Genomic DNA, 23,018 nt, shown 5'->3' with positions numbered 1-23,018 from the left:
ACCCCGCCGGCTCCGCAATTCACCTCCATCATCCCCGCGTTAGCGGAGAGTCTGTTAATTGCACCCCGCAATCTCGTTGCGCTAATCTTATATCAGTCTCGTCAGATGAACATCTCAGAGGGGGGGAAACAAATGAAAACCAAGTCCGAGGCGGCGGAGGCGCAAGGTTTGGAGCCAAATGTGACGTTGCTGATGGCTCTGGGGATAAACAAAACCCCACGGCGTCCGGCATCGGCCCGGTGGTGTGGACTACATGGCGGCCTTTAACCGTCGTTATTATCCGCTTCATTCGGTGTTGTTGAATACCTAGATCTAGGAGGACCGATGAGAGCAGATTGCTCTAACACATCTCTAGACAGCGCATTAACGTCACTGCATAGGCCATACACCTTGATCTTTCATGTCTTCGTTCCGTCTGATACTAGACTCTGTCTGAAGACAGCGAGTACTACTCTGTGAAACCGTATACAGAAATGTACAATCCCTGGTTGAATGAATGCCATGCCTCTCCACATGAATACTCTGAAAACTCCGTAATCCCCTCTTTTTAAACAGTCCGCCTAGACTTGCGCTTGAGCGCCGTCTGCGCAGCCCATGCATCCTCGAAAATAGTCTTGCGCTGCCCAACATCTCCCCTCTCCATGGCGAGGCGGCGCACTACGTGGAACGCGCCGGTTCCTACACTCATGGTCTGGCCCATGATGATACACTCACTCACGCCCTCAATCTGATCCGTCTTCATACCGGCAGCCGCCTCGAACAAATGGTCTGGCGTCTTCTCGAACGAGGCCAGCTGGAGAACACTGTCTCTCATCTTGGACAGTCCGAATCGTGTGATACCGAGGACCTCGCCCTTGTAGGTCATGACATCAGCAAGCAGCTGCATGTGACGCGGATCGATACCCATGTCACCCATGACCTCGCCAATTTCAAAGGCAATTGTGCTTCTTGCGGCCTCGATACCCAATACGTCTCTGCACTCCATAATGTTGTTGGACTTGACCTTTCGTCCCTCGACACCCTCTGTGTTCATGCAAGCGAGAAGCCCATAACCTTCGACCAGAACAGTGTGAGTTTCGTCCTCGGACGATTGGATGATGGCACGAGTGGCCTCGGGGTAACCAGAGATGGCCACGGTCGGGATCGTTCGGCGGAGGTAGTTGGCTCGCACCAAGAGATCGCCAAGCTCATCCACGGGCTTGGCCTTGACAGACCGCTTGGAAGCCGCCGACTCGTCGAGGCGAACGCGGATCTCGATTCTCCCGGCGCCAATGTGCATATCGGACCTCGACACCTTCATCTTCTTGTGCTTGCAAATGGCCTCGGCCACATCGCCCAGGGTAATGCCTAGTTGCATATCGGACAAAGCATCCATGTCGACCTTGAGAACGACGCTTCCCGACTCGGCGAACCATTCGTCCTCAATGTAGCTCAGGATGTCCTCAACATACGTCTTTTCGATACGCGCCTTGACAATCTTCGCGGCTGTCATCTCCCTGTTCTGCATCAACGGGCAGGTGATGACGGGGGTACTGATAGTCTTGGAGGCGTTGATAATTTCCTTGATACGGGGTACACCCTGGGTGATACTCATACCGGCGACACCAGCAAAATGGAAAGTCTTCAGGGTCATCTGCGTACCAGGCTCACCAATAGACTGCGCACCAACAGCTCCGACGGCATGTCCGGGCTCGACGTGTGCCTTTTTGTACTTTTCCAAACACAGTTTGATGAAGAGTCGCAATGTCGTCTCGGACATCTTGGCGACCTTGTCGGCAAAAGCCTTCTTGGCCTTGACCTCATCCTCATCAATGTCAACGTCCATGCTGTCAGCGTTGGCTGTCAGGCCGGTGAGTTCCATCACACGAGCAAGCTTGTTCGCACGTCCGGCAATGTAGGACTCTAGTGATCGCAAGAAGTCTCTGGCGCCTTCGTGCTCGTCTGTGTACTTTTCTTCCTCGTTGTCGTAATCAAGAGTCAGATCACCCAACAGCGACTTTCTGGGATAGCGTGCGCGTTCTCGAGCAAGCAAGTTGTCGCAGAGTTTGACCATCTCGTTGGGCAGCAAGGCAGCCTCGTCATTGTCCCAGGTAAGGTTTTCAGCGTGAGAGAAGGTTCGGTCAAAGTTGACAGGCTTCGCAGTGGCCTCCATGTCGACGGGGTCCAGTTTGTCGGCACCGAACTGGAACTGAACGATACCGCCGCCAGATGTCCGCACAGTATCGTCGTACTGCGTTGACAAATCTTCCAGAGACTTCATCAGTCTGCGTGACATGTAACCGGTCTCGGCCGTCTTGACAGCGGTATCGACCAGACCTTCACGACCAGACATGGCGTGGAAGATGAATTCGGTGGGCAGAAGACCAGAGTAGAAACTGTTCTCGACGAATCCCTTGGACGGCGGCTGAGGCGCGTTCTTGTGGAAGTGAGGAAGCGTTCTGTCCTGGAAACCATCGGCAACACGCTTGCCACCAATAATCTGCTGTCCGACTAGGGCAACCATCTGGGCCACGTTAATTTCTGAACCCTTGGATCCAGACTTGGCCATGACCAGCGGGGCGTTGTTCTTGCTGAGAGTCTCGATACAGTGAGAACCAGCCTGCGTTCTGACCTTACTGAGAAGACCCGAAATGGAGTTCTCTAGCGTCTCCTCCATGCTGCAACCCGTCGCTTTTTCGAGCTTGTTCTTCTTGTACTTGTCAATGAGGACATCGACCTCTATGCTTGCACCCTTGACGAGCGTGCTCTTCCTCTCGAGCAGTTTCTCGGTGGGGAAGACATCACCAATACCGATGGAGAAGCCTCGATTTGTGAGATGTCTTGCGCACAACTTGGCAAGTCGGTTCATCGTAACCACGGCCGCATCAGGACCAAAATCTCTCAGGATAACATAAAACACTGAATCTTTCTTTCCTGATCCGACCGTCGACTTGTCCATGACACCGCACATGACTTCGGAGTTGCGAATCACCAACCATCCGTCATTGGGATCCATATCAGGGCACTGTCCGGCTCTCGCCTTGTATTCTCTGCACTTGGCGTCAAGGTTAATCTTGACAGGACTGTCTTTGTTGGGTCGCATCATCATGCTGAAGACCTGCTTGCCGGTCCACAAAGCCTTGGGCTTTAGAATGGCAGGAGGGGGCAAGTCGAGGTGGACCTTGCCGTCCATCATGTGCATGCAGATGTACGTGAACGTCTTGCGGTCGAAGAAGTTGTCCTTGCTGCTCAGAAGATAAGCGGCGGTAATGAAATCTTGCGTAGCCGCAATGACGGGCTCTCCGTTCTTGGGCGTCGCCAGGTTGTGTTTCACACCCATGAGGTTGATGGCCTCGGCGCGAGCTTCCTCTGTCTGCGGTACGTGAAGATTCATCTCGTCACCATCGAAATCGGCGTTGTAGGGGCCGCATACACACTCGTTGAGGCGGAACGTCCTCCACGGCCGCACTTTCACCAAATGACTCATGATACTGAGCTTGTGCAGAGACGGTTGACGGTTAAAAAGAACAATGTCGTTGTCTTCTAGATGGCGTTCGACGACATCGCCGATTTTGAGATCCTGGGCGACCTGGTTCCGGTTACCAAACTTCAAGGAGATTTTGTAGCCTCCCTCATCGTTCTTGATGACCTGCTGAGCGCCAGGCCAGATGCTGGGGCCGTTGCGAACGCACTCCTTCAACTTCTTGATGTTGTAGTCTGACACTCGCTCCGGGTAGGTCAAGTTCTTGGCGACAAGCTGGGGAACAGCAACCTGATCGATGCCAAGGTTGGGATCGGGAGAAATGACGGTTCGTCCGGAGAAGTCGACACGCTTTCCGGACAAATTGCCACGGAATCGACCCTGCTTTCCCTTTAACCGCTGGCAGAAACCTCTCACGGCTTTGCCAAATCCCGGCTGTTGCAGACCTGGCACGTCACTATTGACGTACATGGCAACCTGGAGCTGGAGATACTCCCACTGTTCCATAATGGTCTGAACTGGCGAGCCCTTTTGTAGTGCCGAGCGAATCATGCCGCTAACCCAGACAATGTCTGCCAGCTTTGTTGTGATATCGTCCTCGTTACTCGCGTTGTCCTGGGCTACTGATGGTCGAATGCACACAGGAGGCGCAGGAAGGAACTGCCAGATAAACATTTCAGGACGGCCCTCGGCGGGGTCCAGGCCAAGAAGCTCGCAGTCGGTGGGGCTGATCATTTTGAAAAGGTTGAGAACCCTCAGAGGATTCATATCCTCCATGGCCTTGCGCAAGTGCTTGTCCAGCTCGCCATTGTTCTTTCTGGCCTCGGCGAAGGACTCGTCGAACTTGATCTTGCTCTCGGGAGGGATCTTCTTGGCCGAAGTGGATTTGTTGTATGTGACGAACTTGTCGTGGGCGAGCTTGAGAACACCAACTTTCCTAATCTGGCCTTGGACGGAACCGCAGTACATGCAGTTCTTGACCTTTCTGCATTGCTCGTTGATTCGTTTGCAAATCTGCGTCCGTCGCAGATTGTCGAGCAAGGGTCGCCTCAACTCCTTGAGGAACGATCTCTTCTCGCTCTCTGTGAGTAGGACTTTGCCGCAGTCCTGGATACTGTCAGCGGCAGTCATTACGAGGGAAACTGGGAATGCTCACCTTGCAGATGTCCTGCAATATCATCATGACGAAGCGCAGGTAGCCAATGTGAAAGGCCGGTAGAGGAAGTCTGACATGACCGAAATGGCCTGTGCAGTTTTGCAGCGATTCCTCACATGTTGAACATTTGCCTGTCTTGCTTGAGGTACCCTGTCGGCCAACACATTAGATCGTCTCATGGATGAATCGTTGGGAGTCGCTTACAAGACGGGGGTCAAGAGGACCATGCTGATACGGGGCTCTGTTCTTTTCGATGTCGTACAGGAGGCGATCGGAAACTTCGAGGACGGCTTGATTCGCGATATCTTGGTTGGACCTGGGAGCAAGCGGACAGAGTTAGCGCTTCGGTTTATGGCATGAGCTGGGTGTGTGGGAGACTGACTGAATGCCAAACTTGATGCCTCTGAATCGCTTGGGCAGCTTATCGACAAGCTGCGACTTGACCGGAGTCACGGTGGTGGTGGTCGCCATTGCAATTGCTCGTGGAGCGCGCTCGTTTGGTTCGGCTGGGAGGAAGCGGCGGCGGCAGTGGCGGGTGAGTCAACCCGGAAGGGTGAGGTCGAAGTCTACGGGAGGAAATCGATGGTGGTGGATTTTCGCATTCGGCGCAAGGTCATGGTCGAGATCCGAAGTCAGTAGTAGGGTAAATACGGACGACGGGAGGTTCGGTGCGACAAAATGCTACGGTGTGTTGCGCATTGGGGATCGGTACGGAGGCGTGGAAAGGTCCAAGTCTTCGTCGGGATGGCTGAATTGGAGTCGGCCTTGCTGGAAATTTTGTGAAGATGGAGGCACGGCGGGACAACTGGATAAGGCGACGGCTTAGCGTGGGAATGAGGGACGGCATGCAGGTCGTACCCCACCATCGAAAAACACAGCTCGCCCCGCCCACTGCCATGCGCGACGACTTACGGGTACGTATCTGTTGCTCAGTGCCAGTTGATAGTTGATAGTGGAGATTCCCAATTCTTCGTCCCTACCTTAGGTCGCGTAGGAAACTGCCTTAGCAAGCTTAGGTAAGGCAGACTTCCTATTGCATGCCCTGTGATTTACTTAGACGAGTCTGAGATTTATTTCCATGCCATAATTGACCAGCCTTTGAAATTGCCAAAGCATTATTACCTGTTCCGAAATGTGGCCGAACTGGAGCATCAGGATCAGAGGCAGAAAATCAGGTACCTTGAGGCATCGCAGCTGTCGGTGTGAGTCTTTCGGTGCAAGTACACGTACCTAGGTATGAGGTATACCTTATGTACGGATGAGCGGCGCCGTGGTTGGCGAGTCTTCAAGTCTGCAGTGAGCGAGGTGAGCGAGGTGCAGCTGGCTCGCTTCTGACGGGAGATGAGGTAAGCATCAAGAGCACCTCCAGACCTCTGTACCCGGCCGTTAGTGCAGTGTCACTGTAAGGTACTTCGGAAGGTGGCCCTTCGGCTTGCATTCCACCGTTGTTCCATTTACACGGGACTGCAAACTGCGTCATGGGGTCCCTGAAAGCTGGAGCTCCCCATGTCCAAGTACAGCTGACTGGGGCCGTCTGCGCCCTTCATTCATCCACCTCCATCATAGCCCGTACGGAGTACGGATACAAAGATACGAAGACTCTGTTCACTACGGATCCGGTGCCTGGGGAAGCACCTGCAGATCGGTAGGCGGCCTCGTGTTCCTTTACCGCGTATTTCCCTTTGATCCAGAACTGTCCACTCTCATGTAAGCCTCCATTACCGACTGGACACCTTACCTCACAGATACCTACCTGCCTCAGAAAAGGTACTTACCGTAAGAGCAAATACCGCCAAAGGTGCAAGTACACATTGTCCCCTTTGATAGTAGTGCCAAGCAGCCAAAGCCCCGCGACTTGTTGGAAACTCATTCTTCCTGAGCTCTTCCATCTTCCTCCTTCGCCCAGCTTTACCTAAATACGTACAAGATTCCACCAACCCCCCAACCTTGCTCTCTCTCTTGACTTTCGTTCGATCTCTCTCACCTCACTGTCGCCGCCTTAACCCTGCACCACTGCTCCAGTCTGAAACCAGCATTCCTGGTTCCCGCCCAACCAGCTCCAAGCTCCCCCCGAAACTGCCCTCCAAACCGGTCACTGCTCTCCCCGACAGTCGGTCACGTCCTCCCCCGCAAGAGGACTCCGGTGACGCACTCGCACTGATAAGTGCCCGTCTGCTGCTGCCTCTGTCACGTTGGCGCCCGCGATTCTTCGCTCCAGACAGGCTTGGGGACGACACTGCAGACCGCCGAACCTCTCCGGCACATATATCAACAGCTACATCACCGCAACCTCTCGCCGCTCCTGGGCATCTCGTCACACCTCCGCCGAATGGCACTCGGCCCACTCGCAGATCATGGCTCCCGGCGGCGCTGACCGCAAACCAGAAAAGTCCTACCTCTCGTCCGCTGTCGACTCCATCAACCCTTGGGCCGGCAGCCGGAGTTCAACACCGACGCCCAAGGATCCTCCTCCACAGCCCGTGCCCGTTCCGACATCCCGTCCTGGCGATCACAGCATCACCCACTTATACGGCCAGAGCATCAAGACCTACCCCTCCGACTGCCCTCCACTGAACGTCCTTTGGTACCATGCAACTGATGTGAGACTCCCCATCGTCAGCACAAAATTTGCCCACTTTCAGACTAACTCGATGCTGTCCAGGTTCCCAAGCGCAAACCACAATTCCTCCGAGACAAAGCGAAGCCTGCCGAAGATGCCAAGCCCCCGATCCAGCCAAAGAAGTTTTTGCCATTTTCCAAGCTAGATTCTCGTGCAATCGAGACGGCGTACCAGCGTTTGTTAGAGGATTCAGAAAAGCGAAGAGGAGAACGATCATTGCGCAACGTTTCGTCCGGCTCCAAACGTGGTCGCCAGAATACCGACGATGAGGGCGCGCACAGCAGCGTAGAGACCAGCCCCGAGGGTACCCAGACCCCCAAAACGCGCGTTCCCGTGAACGAGGACTACCTCTTTGATGTCGATATCGAAAACCGGGAGCTGGGCCCGGTCTACTGGCTGGGTCCTGTGTATGAAGTGCGTCGCGGCACCTGGTTCTACGACGAGGGTTCGTCTTTGCGGCCATGTGAGGAGAACCTAGCTTCACAGCTGGAGGAGGGGTATCTCAAGGTCAAGCCCTGGACATATCCCAAGCCGCGAGTTCGCAACGACCCGAAGAACAAGGACCCCAAAGCCAAGGATGTAACGCCCAAAGCGTCCGTCGAGAATCTCAAGGCCGCAGCAGCTACAACTCCTACGACTGACGGGAGTCTAAAATCGCCGGGGCCGCAGAACCAACATCAGCCCTCTTCGCACCGCTTGTTTGGCGCCTGGATGAACAACATCGCAACATATCAAGATGCAGGCACCGCGTGGCTCACCTCAGACAGCATGCTCTCGTGGGTGACGTCAACCATGTATGAAAGATTCTCGGGCGGTGGTTACATGAGTGGTGTCAAACTGGTCAGGGGCTACTCTGACGTGGCAAAGAACAAGAAACAACAAAAACAGCCGGCGACGCCGACCGACCCTACAGCAACCCCGCAGCTGGATGAGAAGCAGCAGAAACTGCTCAAGAGGAGGTCTGCGCCACCATCTTCCAGACCGTCCCAGTCAACCGACGAGATTTCCCTGCTGGAGGAGGAAGATGACAGGGAAAATTCCCTCCAACGGCAGATCTCTTCGCTGATGGAAGGGGCTGAGCGTAACCAGGAGGAACAGGAAGAGGAGATTCGGAAAAGAGAGGAAAAGGAAATCGAAAACGACTACAACGGCCAGCTTGGCGAAACCCAAGGGCGAGAAATCGAACATTTGGTATTGGTCACTCACGGTATCGGTCAGCTCCTCGGCATACGGTAAGACTAAAGATTGGGCATATTGTCTACTTGAGAGACTAACTTGCACAGCATGGAGAGCGTGAATTTCGTCCACGATGTCAACATTTTGCGCAAGAACATCAAATCGGTGTATTCCAGCTCTGCTGACTTGAGAGCACTCAACTCGGAGCTGGAAGATGGCCCTCGAAACTGCCGTGTGCAGGTTTTGCCGGTGTGCTGGAGACACCTGCTTGATTTCCCCAAGAGACGGGAAAAGAAAAAGGAACAAGATATTGGTGACGGTGCCCAAGATGAGGACGAATGTAAGTGACCGGCCTGAAGTTTAGTGGTCACGACTAATCATTCAGAAGACCCCTCCCTAGAGGACATCACCATCGAAGGCGTGGCGTTTGCCAGGTCCTTGATTTCCGACCTTGCGCTAGATGTTCTCTTATACCAGAGTGCATACCGCGAACAGATCTCGGAGATTGTGCTAAAGGAGTCGAACCGCATCTTCAAATTGTTCATGGAACGGAACCCAGATTTCAAGGGCAAAGTCCATGTTGTTGGCCATTCCCTCGGCTCGGCCATCATGTTTGATATCTTGTGCCGGCAAAAGGAGAAGCAAAAGACGTTGGAAACCCCTCGGAATCCCCTCCGATTCTGGCCGGCACAAGAAAAGATGGAGGCCCATCGTGATCGAGAAGCCAATGAGCTGCGATTTGAGTTTGACGTGGAAGATTTCTATTGCCTTGGGTCTCCGGTGGGGTTGTTCCAGATGCTCAAGGGACGGTACGTTGCTGCAATTTCCTTGCTGAGCTTGAGTTGACTAACACAACTAGGACAATCGCGGCTCGCCATTTGCCCAACTCCCGGCCATCAGAAAGCCCCTTGAACCCGGATTTGATAGACGACCCGTTCCTCGCCGCGAATCCGGCTTCTCCTACGCATCGTGTTTCCGCGATCACCGGTCTGCCCTATTCAGTCTCGTCTCCAAAGGTTTCGCAGCTCTTCAACGTCTTTCATCCGTCAGATCCAATCAGCTACCGTCTCGAGCCCCTGATTTCGCCTGCAATGTCCACCTTGAAGCCCCAAGTCTTGCCGTACACCAAGAAGGGCATCTTTGGCAACGTGGCGCAACAAGGCCTCTCGGGCATCGGTATGAAAGTTGGCCAGAGTGTCAGTGGGCTATGGTCCAGCTTGAGTGCAGGCATAGCAAGCAACATTCTGAATCGCAGCCTCGGTCTCAGCAACGAGGATGTGGCCAAGATGAACTCGGCCAACTCACCACAGCAGGTTTCAGGAGCGGGCACGAACATTGCAGACAGCGGTGTGATTTCGGATGCGTCGAAGCTTGGGGAAAAGACGAATGAAAGAAAGAAGCAGCTAGCGGACTCCAAGTCGATGATGGGCCGCACCAGCATCAGCGGGAATGAGATGACGCTGATTGACGACGAGCTCGAGACGTTGTATTCCAAGTTCCAGGAGAAGCGGGTGGCACTGGCCAAGACGGACGACGACGGCGGCGCCGCGGACTGGCTCGAGGCAGAGCGTAAGGCGCAGAAGCTGCGGCGGGAGGAGATGAAAGTCCGGGCCCTGAATCGCAACGGGCGCGTCGATTACAGCATTCAAGAGTGAGCAACTGATTTGAGTCTTGCTTGAGTCTATATACTAACACGCGATAGGAGCGTTCTCGACTTCAACCCCATGAACACGATTGCGTCGCACATGAGTTACTGGTCTGACGAGGATGTCAGCCACTTTATTCTTTCACAACTTCTCTCTAATAGAAGCCGAGCAGAACGAAAGTAGACGTGCCATAACTTAGACTAGACGTTTAGGATGGGCGACCTGATCAATACAATGGTATTTCACGTTAAAAAGTAAGATGTCTCGTCACGTATGAGTGTCTCGTTGCATTGTACAATTCTTCCACAATAGGCTGGGTATCTTTTTTACTTCTCATCTCTCAACATAACTTAGGCACGCAGAACACCGGCATCAACCAAGGCACCCCAACGAGCAGGCAACCCCTTGGCCACATCCTCGGCCGTCGACCCGTTCTCGGCCTTGAGTGCGCGGATGTCCTCGCCCACATCGTTGGTCAGCCTCACAATCTGTAGCCCTTCAGCCGCCTGCCGCGCCGCAGCGGGGAACACGTCCGTCGGCAACCGCGATGCGATCCACAGAAGCAACCAGACCACCTCCTCCTGCGCCTTTTCCACCGCGACGTGTAGCGCGCTCTTCCCTCCAGCGAGAGGGTCCTGGTAGCGGATCAGCTGGCCGAGCGCGGCGACGTCGCCTGCGAGTTCCTCGTTTGCGTCCTGGAGGAGGGTGACGATGCCTTCGACGTCGCCCTCCGAGCACATGAGGTGGTATGCGCGGGCGGGGCGGGCTTCTGGGTTGGAGGCGAGGTAGGCTTCTTCGGTGATGGTGGGGAGGATGTCGAGGCTGTCTTGGAGGCCGCCTTCGTTTACGTAGCGGGTTAGGATTGCGGGTTCGCCTGTGGGTGTTTGGGTTGGGAGGTAGGTTGTGCAAGAGGGGCAGGTTAGGGAGAGGGCTGTTTGTTCGGATTGGTCTAGGAGGCATTGCCTGGTTTTGTTAGCTGGTGTTCGAATGGGATGAGAGGGGTGAGCAAAGTGGATGAGGCGGAGGGATGTACCAGTGAAAGTGGCAGCCGCAGGGGAGCTCGAGATCATCGGGGACGTTCTGGGGCTCGTCGCCGGTTTGGTTGTCTTCGTCTTCGCTGTCTGGGTCGATTGTGATGATGAGGGGGTCCTCGCAGGCTTTGCATACGGCTGCCATGGCGAATGTGTATGGCGGGGGTGAGAAGTAGAGAGGTGATAATCCGGTTCTGTGGTATTAGAGCGTTCAAGCCACAGATGAGTGCTCTAAGAGTGGTGGAGGAGATAACGACGAAGTTGAGGTGAGATTCTTGTGGTCGCGATGAGGGTATCGCCACGGAGGATCAGAAAATTCGAGGTGGGGGGGATTCGGTGCGGGGACTGTGCTCAGATTAGGGAAGCACTGTACTTGGTCAGGAGTTTGCTATGAGCAACACAGTGCATCTTTTAACCAGTGCTTTACCAGTAATGTGCCGGGATCATGATGCATATCTTGGTCAAACTTCCCTGAACCTAGTCGTTCCAGAAAATTGCCTAGAGCGGCCTACGGGCAGATTGACGGTTGGCAATCTATTTCAAGGCTGGGCAGGTCTGGAGAACACTTTGGGCGCTTAGGCATTCATGGGCTAGAGAGTAAGGGGGCGTCTAGTTGCTTGAACTGTGCAAGTGGGCAGCAGCATAAACAGAGCGGGAGGTCGATCATCGGGCCTCGCGCAGGGCGAGGTTATTTCGAGATCTTGGGTACTATTGCAATAGCCCCTTATGCCTCATGAGACCTTCCAGGCTGCTTTACATAAGCATCATGCAAGGGAAATGATCGTGAGGCGAACCACGTCAAAAAAAGAAAAAAGTTGATGGGGCTCCGGGGCGCCGGAAGAGTCTCGCGGACGGCCAGGTCTGGAGTCTCGTTCCCGCGTCCGCCCCCGTGTTGGAGAGCCGAGAGCGTCGTGGACGTGCAGAACATGTGTTGTGGTGCCTGGCGAGCCACGCGTGCACGTTGTCGTCGTTCCTCCTGGTGATGACTCGACGTCTTGGCTAGACTTCATCTCACATAGCGTAGCGACAAGTAGGTATCATGAATCGGGAATGAGGCAAATATGGCAAACGGCAGCCTGAGCTTGTCGTACGCTGGCTTACACAAGTAGTCGTAGGCGAAACGAGAGCGAGCTTGCCTTACGCAAGCCGTTGTGGCTGGTGGCCGTTGGTCGTCGGGTACCTCGGGCGTCTGCTTGGATACGCGGAAGGGTAAAGTACACTAGGTCTCACGGGTACCCGACTTGTCCGAATCCAAACAGGCTTCCCGCGGTTACCTACCTCAAGGTACTCCATAAGGTAGGCACCGCGTTTCTCGCATTGATTCGGGTGGCAGGTCGAGGTACCTTACCTCAGCTTGCTTCAGATGTGAGCACTGAGGAATTGGGATGTACCTCTCGCCCCAGTTTGGGCTATTGGGTACCTATGGGTCCATCACTCTGCTTGAGCGGCTTGCCTCACTCCTAGAAGATGAGGTTTGGCAATGTCCACGGGTACGGCAAGGCAATAGTCCAGGCTCTGCTAGACCACGTGCTGAACATTGCTTCGCTTCACCAGCGTCGCGTTGGGTACCTAGTGTACTCCGTAAGGTAAGGTAGAGGCAGAGTCAAGTGTCGCATCACAATGTAAGGCAGCCAAAGTCGAGAGCAAGAGGTGTCTTAGGTAATCGAGGCGATGGCTGTACAATTACATCAATGGCCCCTCCCCGCCCCCGCCATCGAACTGGGAGAAAAAAGGTACCTACCTACGTAAGTCTCGCACATTCCATCCGGCCCCCATTGCCCCCTCTTCCCCCCTCTTCGAAGTACCTCACACGCTCACAAAGTCACCTTTCCGCCTTAACACGCGCATTTCGTACCTCGTCACGGCATAACGCAGCACAGCATTTTGCACAGCCAGCCCCCATTGCGAGCATACCTATTTTACCTTGCACAGTACCTATACCTTGGTCGTACGGGTACCATACTTACAGTACCTACTTACCTTGTGCCTACTTCCATTACCTGAACAACCCTCTCCTGGGCCTTTAACCTGCTTGATTTCTTGACCTGGGTACCAACAAGTACAACCTTGCTTAGCCCCGGTTGACCATCGACATCATCACCCTCCTCCCTCTGGTTTATTCAACTTGTTTGTTACATACACTTTATTCTCGAAATACAACACCGACAACATTAACAAACCACGACTGCTCAAGCCAAATCCAACACCTCGAATACCCTACACACCAAGGAATTTAGATAGCAGGACCTAGAGGTACTGCGCCTACGGATACAAAGGACCAACCTCCGTCAACGTCCGTGCGTTCCGGAGCTTCCTGCGCATCTGCCACTCCCGCTTGGTCCCTGATCAAGTCAAGTGCTTCCAACCTGCTCCTCCGCGCCGAGCGCATTACCCAGAGAGACTCCCGTCGTCCTCTTCTCTCCACCGTCCACCAACCTCACCAGCGGCCTCGCTACCCTCAACCTGCCGTCTCCCTCAATCGTTCGTCTCCTTTCCCGCGACACGCCCAGAGACGACCACAACCATGAACGTTCTCAAGCTTCAGAGGTGCGCACACACTCAATCGCATTCCCTGCCCCGCACCGCTGCGAGTGATTCACTCCCGCCAGCATTGCTCAGGGGCTCTGCTTTGCTCTAACCTCTACGTCTCGTCTGCCGTCACTAACCAAGCATTCACCCACAGGAAGTATCCTCAATTCCCGCAAAACGAAATCTTTGGTCTCAGCGACGCATTCCGCAAGCTTGACATTGACGAAAAGGGCTACGTTGACGAGGCCACTGCCATCAAGGCCACCCAGCAGAGCGAGCGCCAGCCCTACGATGTCGTACGACAGGCTCTGAAGGAGGTCGATCTTGACTCCTCCCGCAGAGTCGAGCTCGAGGACTATGTTGCCGTATGTTTGAATGGAATCCTGCTATCCATCGCCCTCCAAGTAATGCTAACAACACACCTACAGCTCATTGCGAAGCTCCGCGAGTCCTCTCCTGCTCAGAAACGCATGTCGACCGGTCCCGGTGGTGGTACCGGCGCATCCATTGTCGCGCAAGCAACCGGAGGCATGGGTCACTCTTCAAAGTCGAGCATCGGCAAGATTCACGTCCAGGGCTCCAATGCCAACGTCACCCACACCATCAACGAAGATGAGCGCACCGAGTTCACCCGTCACATCAACGCCGTCTTGGCCGGTGACGCAGATATTGGAAGCCGTCTTCCCTTCCCTACTGACACCTTTGAAATGTTTGACGAGTGCAAGGATGGTTTGGTCTTGGCCAAGCTCATCAACGACAGTGTCGCCGACACCATTGACGAGCGTGTTCTGAACCGACCCAAGAACAAGAAGCAGCTCAACGCTTTCCAGATGACGGAGAACAACAACATCGTCATTGAGTCGTCCAAGGGTATCGGTCTGTCCGTTGTCAACATTGGCAGTGGTGATATCATTGAGGGCAGAGAGCACTTGATTCTCGGTCTGATTTGGCAAATCATCCGCCGTGGTCTTTTGAGCAAGATTGACATTAAGCTGCACCCCGAACTCTACCGCTTGTTGGAGGACGACGAGACCCTCGAGCAGTTCCTGAGACTTCCCCCCGAACAGATTCTTCTCAGATGGTTCAACTACCACCTCAAGGCCGCTGGCTGGAACAGACGGTAAACACTGAGCCATGAAACCAATGCTAGAAGCATGCTAACTTGCGCAGGGTGAACAACTTCTCTAGTGATATTAAGGACGGCGAGAACTACACTGTACTCTTGGCACAGATTGGCTCCGAATATGGCGCGACGAGAGCCCCTCTTCAAACACGAGACCTTCATCAGCGCGCCGAGGAGATTCTGCAAACCGCCGACAACATGGGCTGCCGCAAGTTCCTTACCCCGTCATCTCTGGTCGCTGGTAACCCCAAGCTGAACTTGGCTTTCGTTGCCAACCTGTTCAACACCCACCCCGCGCTCGACCCCATCACCGAGGAGGAGAAGCTCGAGGTTGAAGACTTTGATGCCGAAGGAGAGAGAGAAGCCCGCGTATTTACTCTGTGGCTCAACAGTTTGGATGTGCAGCCTGCTGTGCAATCCTTCTTTGACGATTTGCGCGACGGCACGGTGCTTCTGCAGGCGTACGACAAGGTTATCAAGGGATCCGTCAACTGGCGTCATGTGAACAAGCCACCGGCGCACGGCGGAGAGATGTTGCGGTTCAAGGCGGTTGAGAACACAAACTACGCGATCGAGCTCGGCAAGCAGAACCGTTTCTCGCTTGTGGGCGTCCAGGGTGCAGATATCACTGACGGTCAACGGACCTTGACTCTTGGCTTGGTGTGGCAATTGATGCGCAGAGACATTACCGTCACTCTGTCAACACTGGCGCAGCGTCTTGGCAAGAAGGAGATCACGGACTCGGAGATGGTCAAATGGGCCAATGACATGTCTCGCAAGGGCGGCAAGTCATCTGCCATCCGATCCTTCAAGGATCCCTCCATCGGCACCGGTGTGTTTTTGCTGGACGTGCTCAGCGGTATGAAGAGCAGCTACGTCGACTACGACCTCGTCACCCCCGGCCAGACGGACGACGACGCCTACCTCAACGCCAAGCTCAGCATTTCCATTGCGAGAAAGATGGGCGCCACCATTTGGCTGGTGCCCGAGGATATTTGCCAGATTCGCAGTCGCCTGGTGACCACCTTTATCGGTTCTCTCATGGCCACGGCAGAGAAGCAGGGACTGTGAAACGATGCGTCTTGACGAACGAGACTTGTTCTCTCTTTCTCTCTCTTTCTCCCACGCTCGATGTTTCTTGTCTATGAGGATAGAAAAAGGCCAAAACTGCGGCGAGGCTTTGATTGTTTGTTTTTAGTTGAATGAATCCATTACGAATACCACAGACTTTTGTAGAATTGGGCCAAATGTGACTTCTCATGTCTTTTGCATGTATTCTCAAGACGTATACGCGGTAAGGTTTGGCTTCCTTGATCATCAAACAGTGACCATCCGTGTGTACGTGCAATCGTTTCAGACGCACTCCTATTTGGACTCCAAGATAGTGTTTTGTAATCGTACAGATCCCCAGCCTCCCGGCAACTTGTTTACACGTAACATCACAGTATAAGGTAAAGACTACACAGCAGACTCGGCCCCGTAAAAATGCCAAACCAAAAGATGACGTTCCCCAGCACCTTGCGATCCCTCATCCACCTCGTCCGGCTTAGTTGGACAAGCTATACGCAGTCAGCACCCATGTCATTTCCAGACATGTAAACATGATCAAGTAACTGGCAACGATGTGGAAAATAGGGAGAACATATCGAGGGCCGACGTACCGGCAGCTGACACATTTGCAGGAACAGGAGGTAGCCCCTTAGCTTCTTGAACAGACACCACATGACGAGCTCGTGGACGCAGGCGGAGAGGAAGAAGGTGATGAGGGTCGCCGTGTGGCGGTTTACTTTCATGGAGGAGATTGAGCTGTGGTAGACGTGTCGGAGGAGGAAGTTGTGGACGGGGCTGTTGGGTTGCGTTAGCATTCATTCGTCTTTGTATTATCTTTTGGATGGGGTAGACGGTGATGCTTACCGGTTCCAGTCGCGGGCGAATTGATCCCATGAGACTGTTGTCACGTCAGTAAGTTTAGGAGTTTCGAGCAAAGGGGTGGGGGCAGACGGACCGCTGTTCCACCACGCGTCGTAGAAGCTTCTGTCGGCAAAGTAGGTGAGTTCCGCGAGGGTGTTGAGGACGGTTTCCCAGATGAGGTACCATGCCATCTTGCGTTTGTCGTTAGTTCTCGTCTCTAAGGGGGGACGTTGTGGGGGACATGGTCTTGACTCACCATGTACTCCATCATAAAGGGGAAGATGAGATCACTGAGCATCCAGGGGAAGTAGCGGAAGCGCTCGGCCAGAGGCATGCCCGCCTCCTTCATGGCAATGGTTTGCATGACTACGGGGTCTGGCGGGCGTGTTAGTAACGGAGTTGACAGCATGATGAGAGAACACCGAAGTGTTCAAAAGTCACGAGGACTTACAGATAAAAGCCTGTGACACCATAATCATGACGAGAATGATGCCAAATGTGGCTGCCGTCTTCTCGGCAACATAGTACCAATCGATCGACTCGGAACGCGGGTACTCGAGCTCGTACACGACGGTCGGGAGAACAATGTACTCGTAGTGGTTCGCGAGCGAGAGGTTATTGGGGTACGCCCGGACAACGCTCGTCGCCTGACCCCGGAGCTCGTCCGTGATGCCGTCAATCTCCCACCGGATGATGCGCTCAAAGACCCGGACCTGGTCTGCGTCGAGGGGCTGTCCGGACTCGATGGCACGGGCGATGCGGTCCAGATCCGTCAGCTGGTGCTGCTCGTCGCCGCCGCCGCCATCCTTTGCATGCGATTGGGACTGAGCTTGCGCCTGCGCCTGGGCGATGGACTGCCTTCGCCCGTGCATCTCGGCCGCGGAGGGCGGGTTGGCGAGGTGGGAGACGGAGACGGTCGAGGCCGAGGGGGTGGTGGAGGAGGGGAACTCGGTGGGCGCGACGTGCTCCAGCTTCTTGAGCTTGGAGAGGAGGTACTTGCGCTTCTTGTAGGCGGACGAGAGGTAGCCGTTGTAGAAGGCGTACGAGTGCTGCTTCATGAGCATGACGATGCCGTGCAGGACGAAGAAGACGGTGTGCGTCCAGGGCCAGTCGCGGATCAGCGTAAGGCCTATGACGCCGCCGATGAAGGCCGACTGCCAGATCTGGTGGACTGTGAGAATCCTGTCTGCTTTCAAGGTATGGTGTTCACTTACGTTCTGGATAATCCAACCTGACCTGTCCCAATCAATGTAGCCGGCAAAGACCAACCGCTGCAATACCCAGCTGACGCCCGTGATGGCGCACAGGACGCCGTCGGAGGCAAGGAGCACGACGACGTCGCGGCGGAACATGGTCTTCATAATCTCGTTTGTGCCCAAGGGGTTCCCCGTCGCCCGCCAGTTTGTAGCGGCGATCCTGGTGACGAACAGCGCGACGGCCAGCCAAAAGAGCGTATAGAAGCCGTGAAAGGGGCTGTTGGCCGTGTTTACGTTTTGCCGGTCAAACGTGGAAAATTGCCGTGTGAAGACGAGGTCGCTGAACTTGCCGGCTCGGCGTGGTCTCTTTGGATCTTTTTCCTGTCATTGTGTTAGTTGGTCATCACATGGTTTGCGTGAGCGACCTACCCTCTCTAGACCCCGTTTGAGAACATCCCGCAACTCGCGGTCATCCGGAGACAACACGTATGTCTTGAGACGACCGGATCCATCGCGGAGGGGCTCATCGTCGATGCTCGAGGTTTCTGATAGCGTCGAGCCGTCTAGTGAGAGCTTCCTCTCACGGTTTGAAGAGTTCTTGAGAGGTGATGCGCCGGGACGAACCGGTGCTCGTCCTTTGCGCGGCCTCGCTGACAACTTCGGGTCATCGTAATCCTCTTCGCTTGGGCTCTCGGAAGGCGTCGCCGATGCTGCCCGGCCCGTAGCCCGTAATGCATCCCGGAGTGAACGGGGCTCCCGGGACGCGGCCAATGAGGTTGTCATTTGGCCGTTCTTTGGTGTGTGTCTTTGCACGGTCGGTATCCCAGAGGATACTACTGCCAGATCATGCAAAGAATCTGGCTCACTTGAGACGAAATAAGCGCCGTGCGGTGATGCGCTTCAAGGCGATGTCGTCTGGAGAGTATCAAGCAGAAGCTCAAACTCAAATGAATTGGCAAAAGTTGGCGACAACCGTCAATTCTTTGCTGGAAATTTCAACATGAAAATATGAGAGATGATTGTGTATATGAGTTGACGGCGTCACGGTCCAAAGTCGATGTAACGACACAGCCGAGGACCCAAGAATCCGGAAGCCAGTCGACTCGCGCGACTGGGATGCGAGTACGAGTGATGGACGATACGGGTACAGAGGAGGTTTGATAATGACTCGGCGCGAGTACGAGGGTACGAACTGATTCCCCAAAAGCGGTTTGATGGAAAATGGGTGCCAAGCGAGCACAACAGATGGTAGTAAACTGAGAAAGGATGAAACACGAAGACGAGTAGAGAACTAAGACGAATTGGCGGGCAATGATATAAGACCAGCTCCCCGCCAAGTGATGGATTCTACGGGCCTACCGGACTCAGATGTCAGTCGTGGCGGATCGTAGACGCCTCTGCCGAGCTACTACTCCATGGCTGACACGGATGCGAGAGAGACAGAGATGATCTGAGATTGTAGGACAAAGGCGTTGGCAGGAGGCTCAAGGTCGGCCGAGGTTCCCGGTGAATTTCCTTGCAGTCATTGCCGACGTGACACCACAGCTTTGCGGCTCACGGATGGTACGATGAGGAAGAAACAAGCCCGAATATTGCGAGGTTTCCGTTGGGGAGCTATAGTCTATCAATCCCGCTTATCCCGCCCCAGGACGGGGAGCCGGGAACCTATAGTGGGAGGCGACATCATGTGGGTGGTGCATGTGGACTCCGATGAAGTCAGGTAAAGTAAAAAAATAAGATAACAGATGCAGCGCGTGGGTAAAGACAGAATGAAATGGTGGTCCTCGCCATCCAGAGCACAGGCGACCCCAGTTGATGGTTTGTTCGTTTAACGAATGATAAGCCCGATCAAGGGGGTTTTGGTGAATAGGATCCCCGTACTCCGTACAGTATCGCATAACACGTGAAAAGGGGAGACTACTGGTAGATGATTGTATGCCAAGGTAAGACACTGGTCTACCCCGAATGTCTCTGGTTGTTGCCTCGATCGTCGTGTTTGGCTAAGTAGATGCCGGAGAAGAAGTCGCGGTCTTCTTGTTCGGCCTTTGACGTATTTGTGCAGATGGAATAATAGTTGAGTAGTAAGAATTGAGTAAGCAGCTGGGAGAAGTGTCTCCTTGAAGGGCATGTCGCATCCGAGGAGAAGGCATATACACGTTGTCCATGATCTAAAGTGGAAAGTGGTATGTACTCTGTCTTCTCTTTGGCGGTTCTCTAACGAGAAGCTGTCGCATCGTGTGGCCGGAAGCGGAGAGACAGAAACACACTCGCATCCGGGCACAGGCCGAGTTGCCCCGTCGGTGCGTTGTCTAGTGTTTTTGGCCGGAGGATGGTAAACATCGATGTACTCTGTAGATGTTTTGTTACGTTCAATTCTCGAACTGCTATAAACCTTTGGTGGTAGGCAGGAGCTTCGGCAATTCTCGGTGAGCGTGTTGGGTCACCTTGGTCACCTTGGAATGTTCGCAAAATAGATTTCCTGTCCTGGTGTGCAATGACATCACTCGCACCCGAAGGGGCCGGGTGTACCTGACCTCTCTGTTTCTGGTTAGCTTAAGCAAGGTAGGTACTTCGTCCCTTACCTTCCATTGCTTCTGAGGTGCTGTGGGTGCTTGCTGAAACAGTGTCGCAGTGGGCGGGAGGCACCTGCCAGCGCATCGCGTTTCGACCTCCCCTGGCCTTCTGGAAGGAGCTACACAGCGACAGACTGTCACTGACTAAGGTACCTGGAGCAATGAATGGGAGGCAGGAGGCCCCAGCGGTGACTGCTCCGTACAAAACACCCGCCAAACACTTGATGCGGACTACTTTACGTAAGCTTTTCCAACTCCGAGCGCGGTGCCAACAGAGCAACTGACGTCCTTCCACGTCGTTTTGAGGTGGCCCTGTTCCACCGGTACGTACCTCCAAGCTCGTTTCCGTCAGGCACTCCGTACTCCGTACGCCAAAATCTTTTTGATGCGCCAGGGCCGATCCGAGCGACCTCTCACTTCCTCTCCTCCTCCTCCTCCGACCACTCTCATCACCAAACCACCAACGCGCATCTTCTTCCACCTTCTCCCCCATCGCGAGGCTCTGCTCTATCAGAACCCCGTTCTTCATTTCACTCTCCATCGCGAGACACTCACTTCTCTCTTCTCTACCCTCACATTTCTTTCAGTTTCTTTCAGCCAAAAAGTCAGCATCACCAACATCATGTCGCGCGGTGGCACCACCTTGTACGTGACTGGCTTCAGCCACGGCACTCGCGCCCGAGACCTCGCCTACGAATTCGAACGGTATGTCAACTGAATATCAGAAACTCCCACGTCGATGCCTCCGTCCGTCCTGTTTTCCTCCCGGCACGCGAGAGCCTTCCGAGATTTCCGATCATCTCTCCTTCCCTCGCTGCTCCCCGCCCACGCCTCCGTATTCGTCCTCCGCCCGTCCTCCCGCTCTCGCATTCGCTGCTCCCAGCCTCATGCATCAACCCAAAGATGCCTCCCTCGCCCGTCCTACGTTTCCGTCCTCGTCCTCGCCCTCCGTTTCCCCGTCGATACGTCCTGTCCTCGTTCGCTTGGGCTGCCTCCTCCCAACCCACCGCCCGTTGTCCGCGCCGCTGTGGCCTGCCAACGCTCCGTGGCGCACCGAACACAATACAGCTTCCTTTTGCTGCGCCGACGACGGCCGACGTTTGGTCTATATCGGATCAAACGGACAACCTCATGTATGTATCTACGTGCTGACGTTCTGACTCGAATATAGCTATGGACACCTTGTCCGATGCGACATCCCTGCTCCTCGCTCGGCATCCAGCAGACTGTGGGTTCACTCTCCTCTCGCGTATCCGCACAGATCCGAATAAAGACTGACACCATGCCAGGTTTGCCTTTGTCGAGTACGAGGACCGTCGCGATGCTGACGATGCTTATCATGAGATGCACAACAAGCGCATCGGTCGCGACGACATCCTGAAGATTGAGGTAAGGCGGTACGAGACGCAGCTTTGAGGGACGTTTGCTGATACGCTACAGTGGGCTCGCACCCCTCCTTCCGCCTCATGGCGCTTCGACTCTGGCCGTGACCGTGAGCGCGCTCCTCGCCGCTCCTCTCCCCGTCGTGGCCGCTCGCCTTCTCCTCGTCGCAGCACCCGCGACTACTCTCCCAGAAAGGACGACCGCCGGGACCGCGACCGCGACTATGACCGTGGCGACAGACGCGACACCCGCGACCGTTCCCGCAGCCCTGACCGACGGTGTGTTGACTCTCCTAGATCTTTCAAGAACTCTCCCAAAGAACCCCCCCTGGGCCAAGGGCCCCTCAGAAATGCCGAATTTGAACTAGTGATCCTGACTGGTCAGAAGTGATCGAGACGCCAAGGAAGACCGCGAAGACCGGGAACCCCGTGAGAACGGTACCAACAGTGACGATAGAAAGGGTACGTAAACCGGCGACTAGGTGTGCGTTGGGCTGCATCGTAAGCTAACACTCGACAACAGCACTGGACAGCCCTCCCCCTGCCCATGACGACCTGGACGTTGCTGCGGAGTGATAAGTATACCTGGCAATTTCTCTTGTCGGGCTGTGCGCGGCTGTGCCAAAAGTTTTTCTGATTTCTCACCCGGTTCTCCTCTCTCTCTCACACCATCTGAATCCTGGATCTGTAAAGTGTCCTCACCTTCTGGGAGATATTTAGTCTCGATGCGACCGGTCCGGCTTCTTCGAGTTCAGCACACGACACCCCGGGCTGTCCGATGTTGGCAGCACCCGAGTCACCAGACATACCTATCCAGACTCGATATCGGCGGGACATACGTTACGGAAACGAACGCGAAACGGCGCGAAATTATTGGCGAGGCGGTCTTTTGAAAGCATTACCCCCTAGTAGTTAGAAATTGACATGTAGGTTTTTTACAGCAGCCTCCAGATGTGGCCTGATGGCTTAATTTGAAGCTCTTTGACACAATTGAGCTCAGAGTTGACTGAGTTTTGATTTGGTGATAATCCGGCCATGACCCTGATCTGTTTTGGATCGTGTAGCAACCAACCATATACGTTGGTCAGGGAAAATTCCCTCTAGAGCAACGCCTAGTGAAGCAGTCCACGTGTTTATGGTTGCTGAAGCAATTCCTGCGTTATTGAAGCAGTTGGTAAAAATATAGCCTGCCGTCTCTGCGTGTTGGGGGCTCTG

General features: G+C 54.5%; 6 protein-coding genes across 6 annotated transcripts; 3 read left to right on the top strand and 3 right to left on the bottom strand.

Moving 5' to 3' along the window:
• Positions 1 to 547: 547 nt before the first annotated feature.
• Positions 548 to 5,087, bottom strand: CPAR01_15786 (RNA polymerase Rpb1; the record flags this gene model as incomplete). The annotated part of the gene is made up of 4 exons (XM_060500034.1): positions 548 to 4,567; positions 4,617 to 4,766; positions 4,821 to 4,932; positions 4,999 to 5,087. 4 exons carry the CDS (start codon positions 5,085 to 5,087, stop codon positions 548 to 550), a joined length of 4,371 nt encoding a protein of 1,456 aa, XP_060341223.1.
• Positions 5,088 to 6,970: 1,883 nt separating this feature from the next.
• On the top strand, positions 6,971 to 10,241 carry CPAR01_15785 (DDHD domain-containing protein; the record flags this gene model as incomplete). Its single annotated transcript, XM_060500033.1, has 6 exons — positions 6,971 to 7,216; positions 7,279 to 8,468; positions 8,520 to 8,752; positions 8,801 to 9,221; positions 9,272 to 10,063; positions 10,115 to 10,241. 6 exons carry the CDS (start codon positions 6,971 to 6,973, stop codon positions 10,239 to 10,241), a joined length of 3,009 nt encoding a protein of 1,002 aa, XP_060341222.1.
• A 167-nt stretch (positions 10,242 to 10,408) lies between these two features.
• CPAR01_15784 (uncharacterized protein) lies at positions 10,409 to 11,234 on the bottom strand (the record flags this gene model as incomplete). The annotated part of the gene is made up of 2 exons (XM_060500032.1): positions 10,409 to 11,021; positions 11,092 to 11,234. 2 exons carry the CDS (start codon positions 11,232 to 11,234, stop codon positions 10,409 to 10,411), a joined length of 756 nt encoding a protein of 251 aa, XP_060341221.1.
• Positions 11,235 to 13,613: 2,379 nt separating this feature from the next.
• Positions 13,614 to 15,812, top strand: CPAR01_15783 (uncharacterized protein; the record flags this gene model as incomplete). Its single annotated transcript, XM_060500031.1, has 4 exons — positions 13,614 to 13,636; positions 13,773 to 13,983; positions 14,047 to 14,738; positions 14,789 to 15,812. The coding sequence occupies 4 exons, from the start codon at positions 13,614 to 13,616 to the stop codon at positions 15,810 to 15,812; spliced, it is 1,950 nt and encodes a 649-aa protein (XP_060341220.1).
• Positions 15,813 to 16,180: 368 nt separating this feature from the next.
• Positions 16,181 to 18,631, bottom strand: CPAR01_15782 (MBOAT family protein; the record flags this gene model as incomplete). Its single annotated transcript, XM_060500030.1, has 8 exons — positions 16,181 to 16,300; positions 16,403 to 16,586; positions 16,656 to 16,689; positions 16,747 to 16,843; positions 16,909 to 17,027; positions 17,104 to 17,815; positions 17,867 to 18,229; positions 18,278 to 18,631. 8 exons carry the CDS (start codon positions 18,629 to 18,631, stop codon positions 16,181 to 16,183), a joined length of 1,983 nt encoding a protein of 660 aa, XP_060341219.1.
• A 2,412-nt stretch (positions 18,632 to 21,043) lies between these two features.
• Positions 21,044 to 22,379, top strand: CPAR01_15781 (uncharacterized protein; the record flags this gene model as incomplete). The annotated part of the gene is made up of 5 exons (XM_060500029.1): positions 21,044 to 21,126; positions 21,711 to 21,810; positions 21,862 to 22,082; positions 22,192 to 22,265; positions 22,327 to 22,379. The coding sequence occupies 5 exons, from the start codon at positions 21,044 to 21,046 to the stop codon at positions 22,377 to 22,379; spliced, it is 531 nt and encodes a 176-aa protein (XP_060341218.1).
• Positions 22,380 to 23,018: the final 639 nt, after the last annotated feature.

The sequence above is a fragment of the Colletotrichum paranaense genome (genome assembly GCF_030867605.1).
Source record: "Colletotrichum paranaense strain IMI 384185 chromosome Unknown Scaffold_21.1, whole genome shotgun sequence".
Classification (NCBI taxonomy): Eukaryota; Fungi; Ascomycota; class Sordariomycetes; order Glomerellales; family Glomerellaceae; genus Colletotrichum; species Colletotrichum paranaense.
The sequence above is the reverse complement of the archived record's forward strand: the minus strand, read 5'-3'. Positions and strand labels throughout refer to the sequence as shown.